The sequence below is a fragment of the Oryzias latipes genome, chromosome 14 (assembly GCF_002234675.1).
Source record: "Oryzias latipes chromosome 14, ASM223467v1".
Lineage (NCBI taxonomy): Eukaryota > Metazoa > Chordata > Actinopteri > Beloniformes > Adrianichthyidae > Oryzias > Oryzias latipes.
This window is the reverse complement of record NC_019872.2, coordinates 23,224,807-23,241,498: the sequence shown is the minus strand read 5'-3', so window position 1 is coordinate 23,241,498 and position 16,692 is coordinate 23,224,807. Positions and strand designations below refer to the sequence as shown.

General features: G+C 40.8%; 1 protein-coding gene across 1 annotated transcript in view; it reads left to right on the top strand.

The window, feature by feature from the left end:
• The window catches only part of camk2a (calcium/calmodulin dependent protein kinase II alpha), a 33,156-nt gene that overhangs the window by 2,950 nt on the left and 13,514 nt on the right, over positions 1-16,692 (top strand). Inside the window, exons 3-11 of the mRNA XM_011483824.3 lie at positions 814-873; positions 10,223-10,277; positions 10,824-10,889; positions 10,989-11,061; positions 12,119-12,221; positions 12,807-12,890; positions 12,970-13,064; positions 14,437-14,559; positions 14,636-14,719. Of these exons, the coding sequence (XP_011482126.1) occupies positions 814-873; positions 10,223-10,277; positions 10,824-10,889; positions 10,989-11,061; positions 12,119-12,221; positions 12,807-12,890; positions 12,970-13,064; positions 14,437-14,559; positions 14,636-14,719 (743 nt within the window). The remainder of the gene's footprint in view (positions 1-813; positions 874-10,222; positions 10,278-10,823; positions 10,890-10,988; positions 11,062-12,118; positions 12,222-12,806; positions 12,891-12,969; positions 13,065-14,436; positions 14,560-14,635; positions 14,720-16,692) is intronic.

Genomic DNA, 16,692 nt, shown 5'->3' with positions numbered 1-16,692 from the left:
GAGAGAGGAATAGAGAAGCTGTAAATCTTTCTCTGTGAATTTTTGTCACATCACTATTCTGGTTTTCAGATTTTCTTTGGTTGCCGAGCAACAAACTGCAAAGTTTACAAAGAATGTGTGTGAGAGAGAGATTTAGAGTATCTGCGTGTGTTCATGAGTGTGCATGTCTTTGTGTGTATTCATACTTGTGTGTATTTATACATGAGTGTTTATGCGTATGTATGAGTGTGCACATCTGTATTCATCTGTGTGTTCATGCGTTTATGAGCGAATGTTGATGCATTTTTTTGTCACATGTCTGTGCAAGTGCGTTTGTGTGGGTGTTTATGTGTGTGAGTTTTCATGAGTGTGTTGGTATGTTTGACTGTGGTGTGTTTGTATGTTTTTCTGTGTTTCTGAGCGCCCCTGCTCAGTGAGACGGTCTGGCTATGGTGACCGATCTGAGTCACAGATCCAGATCAGGTTTCAGCTGAAGCAAAAGTCCCACCAACTCCTGCAGATGGATCTCCTGAGCTGAAAGACTGTTCTCCTCACAGCAGGGGTCCCCAAATCCAGGCCCACATGTTTTCAACCAACCTGCCATTGAAGCTCCTTATTGGCTAAACACATCTGATCCAGGTAATCAGCAGCAAATAATGCAGAGTTTCTGGAAAACCAGCAGGCCACCGGCCCTCAAGGCCTGGATTTGGGGACCCCTGCCTCACAGCATCTCTGCTGACATGTTCTGAAAGCAGGTGGACTGGATCACGTAGAGGTACCAGCACCTGATTGGTGAGACTGATCAGTAAAGGTTCTTTTTTTATGTGTTGTCAGATCATCAGAAGTTGGACCGGGAGGCCCGAATCTGTCGACTTCTGAAACACCCAAACATTGGTAAGAAATTGAATCAATCTGACGCACTGACGCAATCCTGATATTTTAATGGATTTACTGTATGTGAACCTGCATGAAGCTCATGTTCTGCCAGATGTTTTTTTCAGGTTGTTGATGCTCTGGACCAGCGTCATCATTAGGAATTCTACAGAGCGGTCAGGAGATTAAAGTTCCCTCATAAATGTGTGTAGAAATGTTCAAATATGCAGGAGATGAAGATGGCACAGAAACACGCAGGGATACCTGATTTGGGCATAATCATGTTCTGCCACATCACCTCAGGGCAAGACCGGCGGTGCCCTGGTGGTTTCAGTGAGCCCCTGCTAATGTAGTTAGGATATCTCTGGAATCTGCATTTGTACTAATGACAGAATCCAGGGCTCATGCAACATCTGAGCAGAGGGGCCCACATTCCTGAGAGTGTGGTTTTGGTTCTGCTCGTTCTTCTACAATGTATTTTCCACCTTTGGTGTCTAGAATCTGGGCGGTTTTGTTTTGGGATTCTTTACCCTAGTCCAGGGCCTCTGACCCGTGTCCTACCTCTGGTTTATGCCTTGGTTCTCCTGCTTGCTCTGACTCAGACTTCTCATGGGGCTGGTGACTTGGCTGCTCAGAGTGCCATCCAGACATCCGCAGGGTGGTCCTGGTCCACCTCTGGAGCTTGGTGGTGTACTCGGACTCTTGGTGAACAGTGGCCCTCTCTGATGCTCCTGGGGTTTTGTTAGCACAGCCTCAAACTGGTGAGGCTCCTGGTATCTTTTCAGGCTGGAACTCCTGCTCTACTCATTCATGAGTCCCTTCACTCCCAAGAGGTTGGGACACTTGTAGCATTCCCCCATGTGAGACTGCGGCTGGCATCTGGGTCTCCTGGAGATAGACGTTTCGGGCCACTCGGAATGTTTTGGCGATTGCTCGGGGCTTGGTGCAGTACAAAGCGACTCCCAACCTCCCCTTTTCAATTCAGTAGCACCATTGTTTAGTTTATAAAACACACACACTTGCTCACATTTTCTACATACACGTGCAGGAAGGCGTTACTGATGCACGAAATAGATGAGATATGTTGGTACATTTGTGTGTTTACTTATGTTTGTGTTACCAGGCAAAAAACGTATGGTTGTGTGTTTGCACTGAAATTTGATTGTTTGAATGCGCACCCAAAAAGATTTTGTGAGGGTATTAAAACTCATTTCATTTCTGTTTTTAAATTTTGTTGAGGCCTTTTCTACCATAAATAATCAGACTAGGCAGAATCTATTTTTAACAGACATGTCTCATTTCATTAACTGATTTTATGTACAATACCTAACCAAGAAGCTCCTTCTGCCCCCCTGTTAAGGGCAGATCCCCTGAATGCTCATTGTCAGCTCATCTGATGCTCCATTTCTGGTTGCCTCTTTTAAAGATGTCACCACTGCCCACTTAATTTTTGCAAAACTCATCGTGATGCTTGCTTCAGCCTACCCATGTTGGTCAAGTCACTGGAATGGTTCTTCTTACCTGCTTTGAGAATGTTGCTGAGACACTCCTCTTCGTCCCAACTGTTTTTCAGCAGAACAATGTGATGCTATTTTTCGGCCTGCCAGTGTTGGACAGGCCATTTACATGAATTTATTCTGCCCACCTGTTTGAAAGGAGGTCACAAGGACATTGTTCTGCTTGCCGGCCTTTTTACGGGTAACTAGGATGTTTCTCTTTGGCTCCTCTGTTTGAAGAGAATGGGACGGTCCACTTCTGAGTTCATATTTTGCGGCAGTCATCTGAATCCTTCTTTGTAGCCACCTGTTTCAGCGGGTTAGTGGGACATTTCATTCTCTGCCTCCCTACTTAAAGGAGTTGACGGTACACTCCACTTCTGCCCTACTTGATGTAAATCCTCCTCCACCTGCTTCCTTTTTTCTGAGATTTCAAAGATCTTCTCCACTATGTCTATGTTGTTGTGTCTTCAGCATCGTCCACCTGCTTCACTGCAGTGTCATCTACTGATTTTGCCCTGCATGTCCGAGCTAAACTTCAGAAAAATACACATGAAAAGAAAGTATTTGTGGTGTTACAATGTTTTCACAAATAAGTTTCATCTAAAGCTGCAGAAGACTTCACAACTTTGCTTTTGCTGTTTCTGTGTATCCATGCATGTAGATGACACCAGTTTTCTGTTGAGAGGAGCTCAATTGATTGGTTTAAATGACCACGATGAATGAACTCCTGCAAAGTTACCCATGATGAAGATTAGACTGGATGCAACAGGATATGACCTCTTTTATGAGGAAAGTAGTGATGTTTGTAACGACAGCAGCAGAAACCTGACCACTGTGACAGTTTAAGAGCAGGGTCGTGATACTGGCTGTGTCGTGTGAGTGTGTCGGTTTGTTGACGCTGCCTTTAAGGAAGACAGTAACGGAAAATAACCTCCAGCATGGGGAGCTGCTGTGATTCAGTGCTCATTGCTGATGAAAGCAGTGGAGGAAATGAACAGCAATAATCACTGATCCATCGGGACTTTTGGATCTTCCTAATGCCTCTTACCAGGTGCTGATTGGTGGATTGGATTTCCTGTTATGAAAAGAAGAAATACCAACAACCCTCAGATGAGCTCTGTTGAATTAGGCTTCATGGATGGTCATATCCATCCAAAGATCCCACCCCCCCAACTCACTAAAGTAATTCCCTACCTTTTCAGTTCTGTGCATCCCATGAGCCTTTGTGTCACTGTGATGTCTGACTCATCTTTGTAACAAAAAAGCCGGGAGCTGGGCCTCTTCATCACCGTTCATCATTTCATCAAGTCTTAAGCCAAACTGACTTGTCTGCTTCATTTTACAGTGGGGCAAAAAAAAGTATTTAGTCAGCCACCAATTGTGAAAGTTCTTCCAGTTAAAAAGGATGAGAGGCCTGTAGTTTTCATCATAGGTATACCTCAATTATGAGAGACAAAATGAGAAAAAAATCCAGAAAATCCCTGTCTGATTTTTAATGAATTTCTTTCTAAATTATGGTGGAAAATAAGTATTTGCTGAATAACAAAAGTTAAACTCAATACTTTACACTTAACACTAGGTCCCCCGTGTGGTTTTGGGATTTTTGCTCACTCTTCTTGTGATCATTTTGACCCCACGGGGTGAGATCTTGTGGGGAGCCCCAGATGGAGGGAGATCATCAGTGGTCTTGTGCGTCTTCCATTTCCTAATAAATGCTCCTACAATTGATTTCTTCACACCAAGCTGCTTAACTATTGCAGATTCAGTCTTCCCAGCCTGGTGCATGTCTACAACTTGGTTTCTGGTGTCTTTAGACAGCTCTTTGGTCTTGACCAAAGTAGAGTTTGGAATGTTGTGGACAGGTGTCTTTTCTATACATAACCAGTTCAAACAGGTGCCATTAATACAGGTAATGAGTGGAGGACAGAGGATCCTCTTACAGAAGAAGTTACAGGTCTGTGAGAGCCAGAAATCTGGCTGGTTTGTAGCCATTTTGTCTCTCATAGTTGAGGTTTACCTGTGATGAAAATTACAGGCCCCTCTCATCTTTTTAACTGGGAGAACTTGTGGTAACTTACTAAATATTTTTCAATTCAATTGAATTTAGTGTGTATAGCTCAAATTCAACAGTCGTCTCAATGGGCTTCGTACCGTTAATTGTAAAGTAAACTTACAATCACAATTTTTGCCTCACTGCATCCTTTGAAGTTAATGAACATATCACTAACAGACTTTTGTTTAACGTTGTAAGAGAGTTGCTTGCTTGCCTGTCAATCACGGTTTCTTCCACAACTATCGCTGCAGAAATAATCTGCTTTTTTGATGGAGTCAGACTTTTTAGATCAAGCTGCTACAAAGACACAATGATAGACGGCTCCGGCACTCTGCATGATACAGTTTAGGCTTTCCTCTACTGTGATACACCTGATTTCTACCAGCTTTCATTTGTAAACTTTGCACAGTCTATTGTTGGACTAATTTCATCAAATTAGTTTCTAGGTTTACTTCACACAAACAGATCTGAGCCTTTGGTGCGTCTGTCAAAAGTGCAAATGAATCCTTAGAAAAATGTAGTCACTACAGATCTGCCCATATTTAACTCTGCCCATTGGCTCCCCTGAACCCTCACTGAGTCTGAAGCAACAGAACACTTATGTTACTTATCCATCCTAAATCGTTCTGGGTAGTTATTGTTGAATGACAGATTCTGGCACAGCAGTTTATGAAAGAACAGAAAATCTGTTCACAGAGGTCACTGTAAAAAGCCCTGCATTGTTGTTCATCATTTCTTTTAAAGCCTGAAACAGTTGTTTTGGCTTTGGACCTGACAGTGAGAGTAAATGCTTACACAGCAAGTTTTAAGAAAAAACAGGCTATTTACCTGATAGAATTTTTTTTATTTGCTCAGTGCCAAATGTCAGGAAGATAAAGAACATTAAATCTTTAACTTTTTAGTTAAACCAGATATCTCTCCTACAAACACACACACCCACACACACACACACACACACACACACCCATAACCAAAAACACCCATACACTCAGTGGCACAGAAAGAGGTAAAAACATATATATTTTTTTCATCTTGGAAGAAATAGCCCCCAAAAAATTACTCCCCATAGCCAAAGAAAAAATATATCTTAAGAAAAAAAAAGAGAATCCAAAAAAATATCTGAAACACCATTTTCATGTATTTTACTCTTTAAAGTCACTCGTATTCAATCCTTGCATTTTTGTGACCCTTATGTCTTCAGCATGATCCAAACTTTCTGTAAAACGCCCTTCGCCCCTGCGGTTCATCATCATTCCACTAGGGGCAGTAAAAGGGCTTTTCCTGCTTATTTCAAAATGGCTGTTTCTGTGAAATCTCAAAAGTTGGAAAAGTTTAGCGACTTTTCCAAACTTATCATTGTTAATAATTATTTTGACAGACTGCTGCATTAAAAGAATAAAAAATGTTAATAATTAATTACTTATAATACAGTGTTGTAAACAAAAACTTACAAAGTCATCCAATGTATCATCATTGATACTAACTATAAGACATGATATTGTAAAATAGTTTTGTGAATTTCATTTCAGAGTTTTAAAAAATGTGACTTTTCTGTCAATGCTTTAATGTTGTGGTTTTTAAAGGGTTACCATATTTTCACGACCATAGGGTGCACTGGGTTATAGGGCGTGGTCTCAGCAATGGGGGATTTTGTGGTTTTTGACATATACAAAAGGTGCACCGGGTGTTAGGGCGCGGGCATGTTAAAACATACAGGTAAAACATGCATGCGAGTGTGTTTTAAAAAAAGGCAGCAGGAGCAAAACTGAGTTGGTTGTGATTTATTTTTTTATTTTTTCAGTCTTCAAACAGCATCCAAAAATCGTCCTCAAAAAAGTCCTCATCTTCTGTATCTGAAATGAACAGCTGGGCTAAATTTCTATCAAACACGCCAGGTTCCCTCTTACCATTGTCAGAGTCCGTCTTGTTGCTGTGCGGCGCCTCATGAAGAACAGAGCAAGCAGACTTGTTAGCCCAAGCTTCTACTATCCATTCACAAACTGGCTAAATTCGCCCGGTGCTGCCTCCCAGTCTTAGTAAAACGGTGTCTGCCATTCGACAGTGATGTCAAAAGTACCTCGTCCATGTTGGTGATGTGGCTGGCCTGGATGTGTTTGTTGGCAAACTTTTTCACTGCAGTAGGAGCGGAAGATGGACAGCTTTTCGTAGTAATCCACTGGAAGTTGCTGCGCCCCTGTAGTCCTTGCCCAGATGGAAAGATGGCAGCGTTACATTAAACGAAAGCACCAAAACGGACCACCATGAAAATGTTCAATTTTCATTTCCTCTGCAAGCGTTACTGCCTTCAGTTGAGTGGTGACTGTAGAGACGCTTCTCCCAGCTGTTCTCTGATCGTTATTCCATCGCTCCAGTCGGTCTTCCAACTTGGGCCACCTCGCTTTGTTTCCACAGAAACTTAGCGTACATTTTGGAGAAAATTTACAACTTACTTTACAATTTACAACTTAAAAAATACGGTAATACCATCCTGATTAATGTGTTGTTACTTTAGTGCAGCGGCAAGAACTGTTGCTGTGTATATTTCTTACATTTTCCCCAACATGACCAAAAGGAGATTAAGACAAGGCTTTTATCACTTTAAGTTATTTTCTAAGCAATATTTACTGTTAATAATTTGTATAAACTAATAAAATATCGGAAAAAAGGTAAAATAATAAATAAAATACAAAAATTAAAGTAAAATATGGTTTATATCTGGACTATTTCTACTCAAAGTATTAATAGTGACCCAGCTGGATCTACAAATTTAGAATGACTAATGCTTTCATGATTGCTTTGTTTTCCTCTATGTTGAACCGTTAGCTTGAAGCAGGATATAATTAAAACCCCATAACAACCAGGAACAAAGGCACTGGGATCAAAGGATGTACCAAAGACAGGTTTATACACAAAACTGCTTACAATTATCTGCAAGTGGCTTAGAAAAGGAGCTATTCAAGTCAGCACAAAACGAGGGAATCAGGCAACCATGCGCCCTCTGCCACGGGTCCTCAGCCTTTCATACTGATATGTCCTAATTGACTGCTAATCATTTGTGGTGGATCAGCTGGATGAAGATCACCAGATTTTCATCAATTGGCTCCAATCAGTGGAATTCAGATGGACAGCTCAGGAAAACCATGGACAAAGACCTTAGAGGTTGAAACCAAAGGCCAACGCAAAGGTGTCTGCAACTCCTCCTTAAGCTTTCCCTCTTGGACAAGGAAGAACATATCTTCAGGACTCTGAGTATGTCATTACATTGTCAGTCACACTGAAGTTTTTTTTTTTTATCAAAGCAGAGTTCTACCAACACTGTGAAACTCTCAGAACTGAAGGATCAGAACACTTGAAGTGTTGACACTCTTTCCATGAATGAAAATGGATGGGACATTTTATGGGGTCTGCTGCATGGGTTTCTGCTTTTCGGTCCATCCCCTCATGGGAGGCTTTTCGTCATATGGATCAAAGCTCTACCAGGTCCCGGTTCTTCTCAGAGGAACCAATGACCTCCATATCTTCATCAACTGCTTCTGCTGAAGAAGGAGCAGTCAATGTGACTCCCTTGGATGTCTGTCCACAGCTTCAGAGCCCCCAATTTTAAGACTGACAGCATGAAAAACCTTCAGAAAAATCTAAACAGAGGTTTCTTGAGGACATTTCACAATAAGAGCACTCCCACACGCCTGGGGGACATTGTCCTGTGCCCACGACTTGGGACCTACTCAAAACGCCATGGGGGGTTGCTCGCTTTTTGTCCCTGGCTCCACTCAAACTCGTTTTGTCGTCAGTACCCAGGTACTCGTATGCAGATACAGTAGGGGCGGTATTTCATCCTTCCACGGGCTCCGAAATTGCAGCGCATATTCACAGCAGTACTTTCCTTGACTCTGCAAGGCGGACCGATGCCCCTTGCCTGGGACAGAACCAGAACAATCACAGTTATCAAAAGAGCCGTACTTTGAAGCTGGACACACTGATATAGCTACGCTGCAGAGCTTTGATTATCTCCATAAAGTCATGTAGAAACATTAGAGGAGTACCGGTAACAGTAAGATGTTCAAACTCCATAGCATGTGATCCCGGCGGGCAAATTAGGAGACGGCAGCTGAGCTGAGCGTCCAATCAGAGCCCTGTGTGGGCTGTCAGTGCTTCACAGATAACACACTAAAACCCAGTCTTAGCCAACGCTGTGAGTGTGCATGTGTGATGTTGCTAGGCAACAGTACCCATAAGTGAAGGCATCACCCCCCCCCACACACACACACACACACCTGTGTGAAAGCACTCAAAATGAAATAATCAGGGTTTTCTCTTGAAACTCTCCTACACAGAACTACAGAGGGAATAAATGTGTGTGTACGTGCATGTGCATGTGCATGTGCATGTGCGTGTGTGTGGGCAGCAGCTCCTCTTCCTGGCTTCCTTCTCTTATGTAATGTATGCAGGATGCCTTCAGTGGAACATCAGGGAGAGCTCGCAGCTGTGACTGCAGTCGAAGCTCTGCATGAATGCTTGTGCTCGTCTCATCACTCCGGGCTTGAGTTGGTATCGTTTTCCTACCATAAGTTACAACGAGATGACGAGTGTTCTGAAGTACATATGCAGATCTGTGCTCTACATGAGAAAATCTAAAATGGAAGTAGCTCTATGTTTATTCTACAATCACTAAGAGCACACTTCACATGAGCATAAAAAATATGAAACTCCCGGGATTTTCTGTGTTTCATGCACAATTCGATAAATCAAATAAAACCAGATAATTCACACAGAAACTCAGGATAAGGACTGAGACGCAGAACAGCAAACACAATAGTTCTCTCTGAATTGGGGGCAGGCACTGTTTCAACAGGGGAGGGCGGGAGAACTACAACTCTACTTCCTGCTCTTCACCCTAGTTAGTCAAAGTACTGGAAGGTTACCAAAGGTAAAGCAGAATGGATGCTGTCTGACATGAGAAGACCAGACTTTCCCTAGATTACTGATGTCCCTCACGTCATTGCCTGAAACCACCAGGACAGACAGAGGTTGAAGGACATGCAGCTAAAGCCTTAGCCACAACCGCCCCTACGGGTACATACCCGTCTGTGGTTGAAAAAGGAGCAAACTTGTACGGGGCACTTAGTTGTATGAAATTTTAACATTGGACTCGATCCATAGAGCCCAAAGGGAAAAATGTTCATGCACATTTTATCACACGGGCATGTTGCGAGCGTCAGGTTGCCTGGTTGTTTGAAATTGAAAAATTAGACAGAGAATAGCTTGTGTGGGCATCCTACAGGCACTTCTGTGCGTGCAGCATTTGTGTGCCTTCAATAAGGACCCAGTACTCGCACCTTGCTAATGATTAGAATTTGCATAAAGGACACTGTACGACAGCATCACTTGTACGCCCTATACGTGGAACTTACATTATTCTTACGTCACAATATACTTACCACACGCACAATAATGGTACATTCCATCTTCATGACATCCGTTAAGGTAACGATATGAGCCACAAGGGAACTACAAGACACGCACACAGCCGCTCTTTTCTACAACCCTCTACAGGCCCAGATAACCCAAAGACCTGCAGGACTCGCATGGGTCAACCCAAACACGTCACCACCCGCATAAACACAGAAGACAAACAAGCTTATTTTTGTCTTCTGTGTTTATGCGGTTTTTATGGTCAGGGACCTCCTCTTCTTCATCCGTGACTTCAGCAGAACTGGGGTTTCTGAATCTTTCCTAAAAGTGCTTAGTCAGCAGTTGTGTTGTGAACGACAGAGTTTTGTGATTTGCTTTCATTGTGATGGTCCTCTCTGTCTTTCAGTTCGTCTTCATGACAGCATTTCAGAGGAGGCCCATCATTATCTGATCTTTGACCTGTGAGTTTTTTTGTGTTCTTCTGATTCTTTGATGCAGTGAACTCTGCAGTCATGTTTATTCAATTCAATTCAATTTTATTTGTATAGCCCAAAATCACAACAACAGTCGTCTCGATGGGCTTCGAAGTAAAATATGAAATCAAAAGGATCACGAATACAAAGAGTTCAATAGAAAAATACTAAAATGAACTAACAAACTGACTAAGCTATACTGGCATCCCTGCCCTTAGACCCCCCTTCGCGGTAAGGAAAAACTCCCAAAAAAACCGGATTCCGGAAAAAACGAAGAAACCTCAGGGGTGCCCACATGAAGGGGGCAGAAGATTACAGTTACAGAAGATTACCTTAGATCTTCTGTAACTTTTCCTCTTTCATGTCTCCTCTGACTTTTTCCTCACTTTCTCTGTTCCTGAATGAGCTGTAACTTGTTGCTGTGGATGCATGCTGTGGTGTTTCTGAATCAGAAGCTACATTTTCAATGAGACCTCAGTTGACTAAAAGTTTTCAGCTAGGGGTTGGTGTTGATGTGACCTGTGTGTGTCTCAGGGTCACAGGTGGAGAACTGTTTGAAGACATTGTCGCGAGGGAATACTACAGTGAAGCTGATGCCAGGTATGATCATGTCATCTTCATCAGCACACTTTGTTCTCTTTCACCCTTATCATCTGTGCATTGACATCATTGCATGACCTCTGTCCTTTGTCTCTGCAGCCACTGCATTCAACAGATTTTGGAGGCGGTGCTTCACTGTCATCAGATGGGCGTGGTTCACCGAGACTTGAAGGTATCCGCTTGCAGTGGTGTTCCGCTGAGCTCATTAAAGCTTCAGTGTCAAAGCAGTGTTAATTCTTAGATCTGTGAAATCAGTGGCAATGAGGTTCAAAACCTAAATAGAATACATTTATATTGTTTTGTTCTTTCAAGGACTGAAACATTTAAGAACTGTGTGAGGTAATTTTAGGATTTTTAGCATCTATTGTTCAGTTATCAATGTCTTATTAATATAGGAACTAAATGTCTCATGTTAGCAAAGTTACTTTTGATGGTATGCCTTGTAATATCACTTCAAATAATTATTTAAAATTCAACTTATTAGGAATTAAGATGTCGTTTTTAAACCCGTTGATTAGATCCACACAAAGGAAATTTGCCGTTTCATTTGTTGGAGGAGACAAATCGTTTTGCTCACATTAGTCTAAGAAGCAAAAATACTGGACAGGTGTTCAAGAAAAAACCCTCCTTATTAACCAAAATTTAATACAGACATTTTAAATAACTGTATTTTTTTAAAATAATCTGTATTTTAACTGTAATATAATTAATTCATTATCAACAAATTTTCACGTTCTTTTAACGCACCAAGTAGTGATAAAATAATTATGGCAAAAGAGGAATTATTCTCACCATGAAGTTTAAAAATGTACTTTTCCTGCCAAAAGTGCTTTTGAGATTTGATGGAAATGTATGTATCAAATGTCTGTGGCACAGCTGTCTTGTTAGCTTGTTTCATGTGAACAAATGGGCCCATTTTTGTATTAATGCCATGTATTAGTCAGTGAACACGGTTAGTCATGTAAACATGACTTTTGGTAATGAGAACAGTACACATCATCAGCATGTTTCATGTCACCGGTTGTCTCATTCTAAGGGTTAATGGCGTTTATCAGTGTGCACAGTTAGCACTGATGGTATGTCTCATGTAAATGGGTACAGTAAGCATTGTTTACATGTTTTGTGTTAATCAATGGGTACAGATCCTGTTTGTCTCGTGTAAATGGGTATCGTTGGCATCATCTTTTCTGAATAAGGGGACAGCATTGAGTGTTGTTCTGCATTTCCAGCCAGAGAATCTGCTGTTGGCGTCAAAATCAAAAGGAGCGGCGGTGAAGCTGGCTGACTTCGGCCTCGCCATTGAAGTGGAGGGGGACCAACAGGCCTGGTTTGGTAAGACCGTTTAAACAGGAATTCTCCTAAAGCCAAAAATTGGAGTGCTGTTCATGCTTAATAGAGATGAGCTGAACAATAAAGGCATTTAAAACAGAAGTTCTGCCCTGAAATTCACATGGAGAATGAGATGCTCTGGGTAGAAAGACGTTTGTTTGCAAAGCCACAAATGGAAAAACAAACTTCTTTTTTTTTTTTTAAACTTGTCTTGTCCAACAGCTAGGCAAAAACAAACTTCTGTTCTTCAGAGGGTTGTGTAGTCTCTTTGGGTCTCTGCCACGTTGTCACATTTCATCCTAAGAAATTTCTGATTATTTTTATTTTTACGTCATTGTGCTTAAATGTCTGTTGCATCACCTAAACATAAAATTTTGCCTAACTTTTTTATATATAATATTGACACACAATGCTCATTTTGTGCTTTTTCCATTCCTCTGCCATCTGGTAACACCTTAGCAACCATTCAGTTGCCATAGCAACAACTACTTGTTTCTAGGAGTGCAGAACATGTTCTGTTTTTTCTTTAGTCATGTTGTCTGTTTGTTTTTTGGCAGCTGGTTTGAAGTATATCTCTGTGCTCTGCAGGCTTTGCGGGGACTCCTGGTTACTTGTCTCCGGAGGTCCTGAGAAAAGATCCCTATGGAAAGGCGGTTGACCTCTGGGCCTGCGGTCAGATTTCACCCCTTGTATCTGATTTGATTTGATTTGTCCTCGTTGGACTCTTGTTTTTTTTCTCTTTGATTCTCAGGTGTGATTCTCTACATCCTATTGGTCGGCTATCCTCCATTCTGGGATGAAGATCAGCATCGTCTTTACCAGCAGATCAAAGCTGGAGCCTACGATGTAAGTCACATGACTACTTGGTCATGGCGACAAAAGGCAGACAACAGAGCTGGGGAACCCGAGTCATATGACTTGACTCAGTTTAAAAACTTGAGGACTTGAGACTCGTTGACCAACAGTTTTGAATGACTTGACTTTGACTTAGTTTTTATGACTTAGGACTCAACAATGTTAGGATTTAATCAATGTCAGCTTCAGCTACCATGACTGGTTTCACTTCTCTCCTAAACACAATGTGACAGACACAAACCTTAACCCTAGAAAACTTTCACTATAAACAGTTACACCATCCCTTTTGTCGCATAATTTTTACCCGATATAATATACCCCAAAAAAAGTACTTGTCGTAAAAAAATAGATCAAAACACGGCAACACGTAATAAATTAGTGGTTTTCTTTTGTTTTCAACTGTGGTATGTGTAACAAAATGAAAAAGGAAAAACATGGGAAGTTCCTAAAAACATGCTCAAAAATGACTGAAAATGTAGAAATTAGAGAACCAAAAATTCCTAAAAAATAATAAAATGATACTAGAAACTTTGGTCCACCCATTCCTGGGACATGTGAGACTTCTTTGGTGAAAGCACAGACTCAATGACACGCTTCATATTGAAATTCATGTAAATAGTTTTGCTCTGGTGAAACCACCTGGCGATTGTGCTCTAGGAATAAAAAAATGTGAGTTTTAGTAAGCAAACTGTCCCTGTCAGATCTCGACACACAAGAGGAATAATGAAGATAAGACTGCTTAGACTTGAAAAGCTATCCTAAACTGACATTTTCATTCAACGCCCTCAAAACTAAATGAATAAAATGAGGCTCAGTATTTTGAAATGTCATTAAATTTGACATTTCAGGCACTATTTCCATTATTTTTAAACACTTTGTTTAGACTAAAATTCTTTTATTTCATACACAAGCTATTGATGTAAGGTCATCTTTTTTTCTACAGTGGTGTTATGTAAAGCACTTAGGAAAACACATGACCTCCTGACCCCTTAAAAGTAAACAGCAGAAGTAAGAATTTCATTAGCATAGGTCATTTTGACCTTGTTGCAAATGTTTCAATCCTTGTTGATTTTAGAATAAAACAGGATTTATGACTTTCCAGTGTGAAAATTAGAGTCAGTCAATACATTTTTGAGACCATGACCAAGAACAAAGGACTTGATTCTCCTAATTCTCTTCACACTGACTTGATACTTGAATGTTAAGAACAGAGAATCTCCGATTAGTGACTTACTTGCGTCTCTGGAAGACCCTGATGGTTCTACATAGGTAGTAAGAATACTAAATGTCATGTCACCAACTTTTATCTGTTTTCTCTTTTCTTCTCATCTTGCCTCTCGGACTGCCCCCTCCTGGATGACAGTTTCCTTCCCCCGAGTGGGACACGGTCACCCCTGAAGCCAAGGACCTCATCAATAAGATGCTGACCATCAATCCGGCCAAAAGGATCACAGCAGCCGAGGCACTCAAGCACCCCTGGATCTCTGTGAGACCCACTACCTTCTTCGTCATCTTCTCAAGAGGCTTATCAGGTTGGTGATGACCTGTGCTCTTTCTCACAGCACCGCTCCACAGTTGCATCCTGTATGCACAGACAAGAAACAGTTGAATGCCTGAAAAAGTTCAACGCCAGGAGGAAGCTGAAGGTGAGACCTTTCTCTTTCTCAGTATCAATATATTTTACTAGCTTAGCACAGCTGCTAACTGTCTGTCCACAGCAGACCCAAACATATTATTCTATTTTAGTTTAGTCATTCCAAACCAATTAGAAAAACTACAATAGATAAATGTATAAACTCACTGTTAACAATATTAATTCAGTCATTCAAGAGTCTCTCTGTTGACAGAAGTTAAGAACGCTAAACATGTTTGAAAAGGAGATGGGCAGAAGCTGTAGCTTATTTAAGCCTACTTCATTATACTGATTCAACTTTGACAACAAAAAACAATCACCACACAATATATCACTATCATTATCAGTATGAGGATTTATTACTCGCCAGCATGTCATTGTCAAATCATAATAAATACTCAGGCATTCAGTACAATCATCATGGGGCACAGACGTCAACAGCAAAAGTGTCTATTATCTATTGCGGGATTTGATGTAACGATTGAAAATCCTTTCTTTGTATTTATTTTTAAACTGACTAATGTTTGGACATTGTTTTAGTTCTGAATGTATTTCATTCCACACTTTCACTCTGGTTGCTGTAATGCAAAATCTTTTTAATGCTGTTCAAATTTTAACTGTTTTGAAATTCAATGTTACCCTGAACCCGTATCCTCCTTGGCTTTCAAAAACACTTTTGGAAGTGATTTGGAAGCAAGTTATGGCTTATTTTGTACGGAAATGGAACTGTCTTGAGTGTTATGAAGTCAGATAATTTAGTATTTTAGATTTGACAAAAAGAAGATAGGTGTGTTCATGGTCATCAGTGCTGTGAATTGTTCTGACAGAGGAATGATGAGCCGTTTCTTTAACCATGTTAGTCTTGAAGTTAAGCCAGCCACTGTCATATTGAAAGCTCAGGGCTGTTGAGAGCCAAGCAGCAGATTGTCAGACCCCCATAAGTCAGTGCATTCTCTTCTAGCATGACTGGTCCTGCTAGCAGACCCCCACAAACTCCCACGCAGCTAGGAGATTAGGCCGGGTGGGTGGCTGTCTGGAAGCAGCCGAAGCCGTGGATGCATCACGTAAAAGTGTTATTCGGACCATATGTCACAGATAGATATGACTACACTACCCACAATGCATGCCAAGAGGCAGGTGATTGGTTCGAGGGGTTGATGGGGAGTTTTTTTTTTTTTAGTGAACTGTGTTGTTCTTCATTTCTTGTATCTGCAATAATTAGCTCTAGTCTTTTAAGTCAAACTTAATTCACAATAACTCAACATTGCTCATTTGTAACACCAAAAATACAAACAGTACTCTTATTTTTCAGTTTATTATGTTGAAGTACAGCACATATCACCCTGACAGGTTACTGACTACAGTACCCATAATGCTTCGACAAGCCATCAAGCGGTGTAGCTTTGTAGTTTACTAAAGTTGTACTGAAACATTTTGACTGATTTTGTGCATTGAGTACCACAGAAAATTGGTTCCAGGTCAGTAAACACAACCAGAATTCATACATAGGGAACAAACACTTTTGATTTCTTTTTAGAAAACTACAGGATTTAAAATGTTCCTTATGGTCCAAAAACCTTGCAATAATTATTATGATGCACAGATAAGCATTTTGGTTTCAATTTTTTGATAGAGACAGTGCATATTATTGGATGCATATTAGCACAACAAGAAATGTAAATTTTCCAAATTATATCAAAACTGCTGAATCTTATTGCCAATTTCGTAGCAGATAAAACTTAGTTATAATTATTCCTGGAAACATATTTCAATAAAAATTATAGAAAACTGTTAATTGTTTGCAGATTTAAAAGCTTAGTGGTCAGTGATTGTAACACTGATTTGCTTTGAGTTGTTGTTTGAGGGAGGTTTGAAAGTTTGTAAAGTGGGATAATCCTTGACGGATACATGAAAACTGTTGCAGACATTAATTCCCCTTGTGAGAACATTTTTCAAAAGGCACTTATTTAAGAGGAACCTCAATGG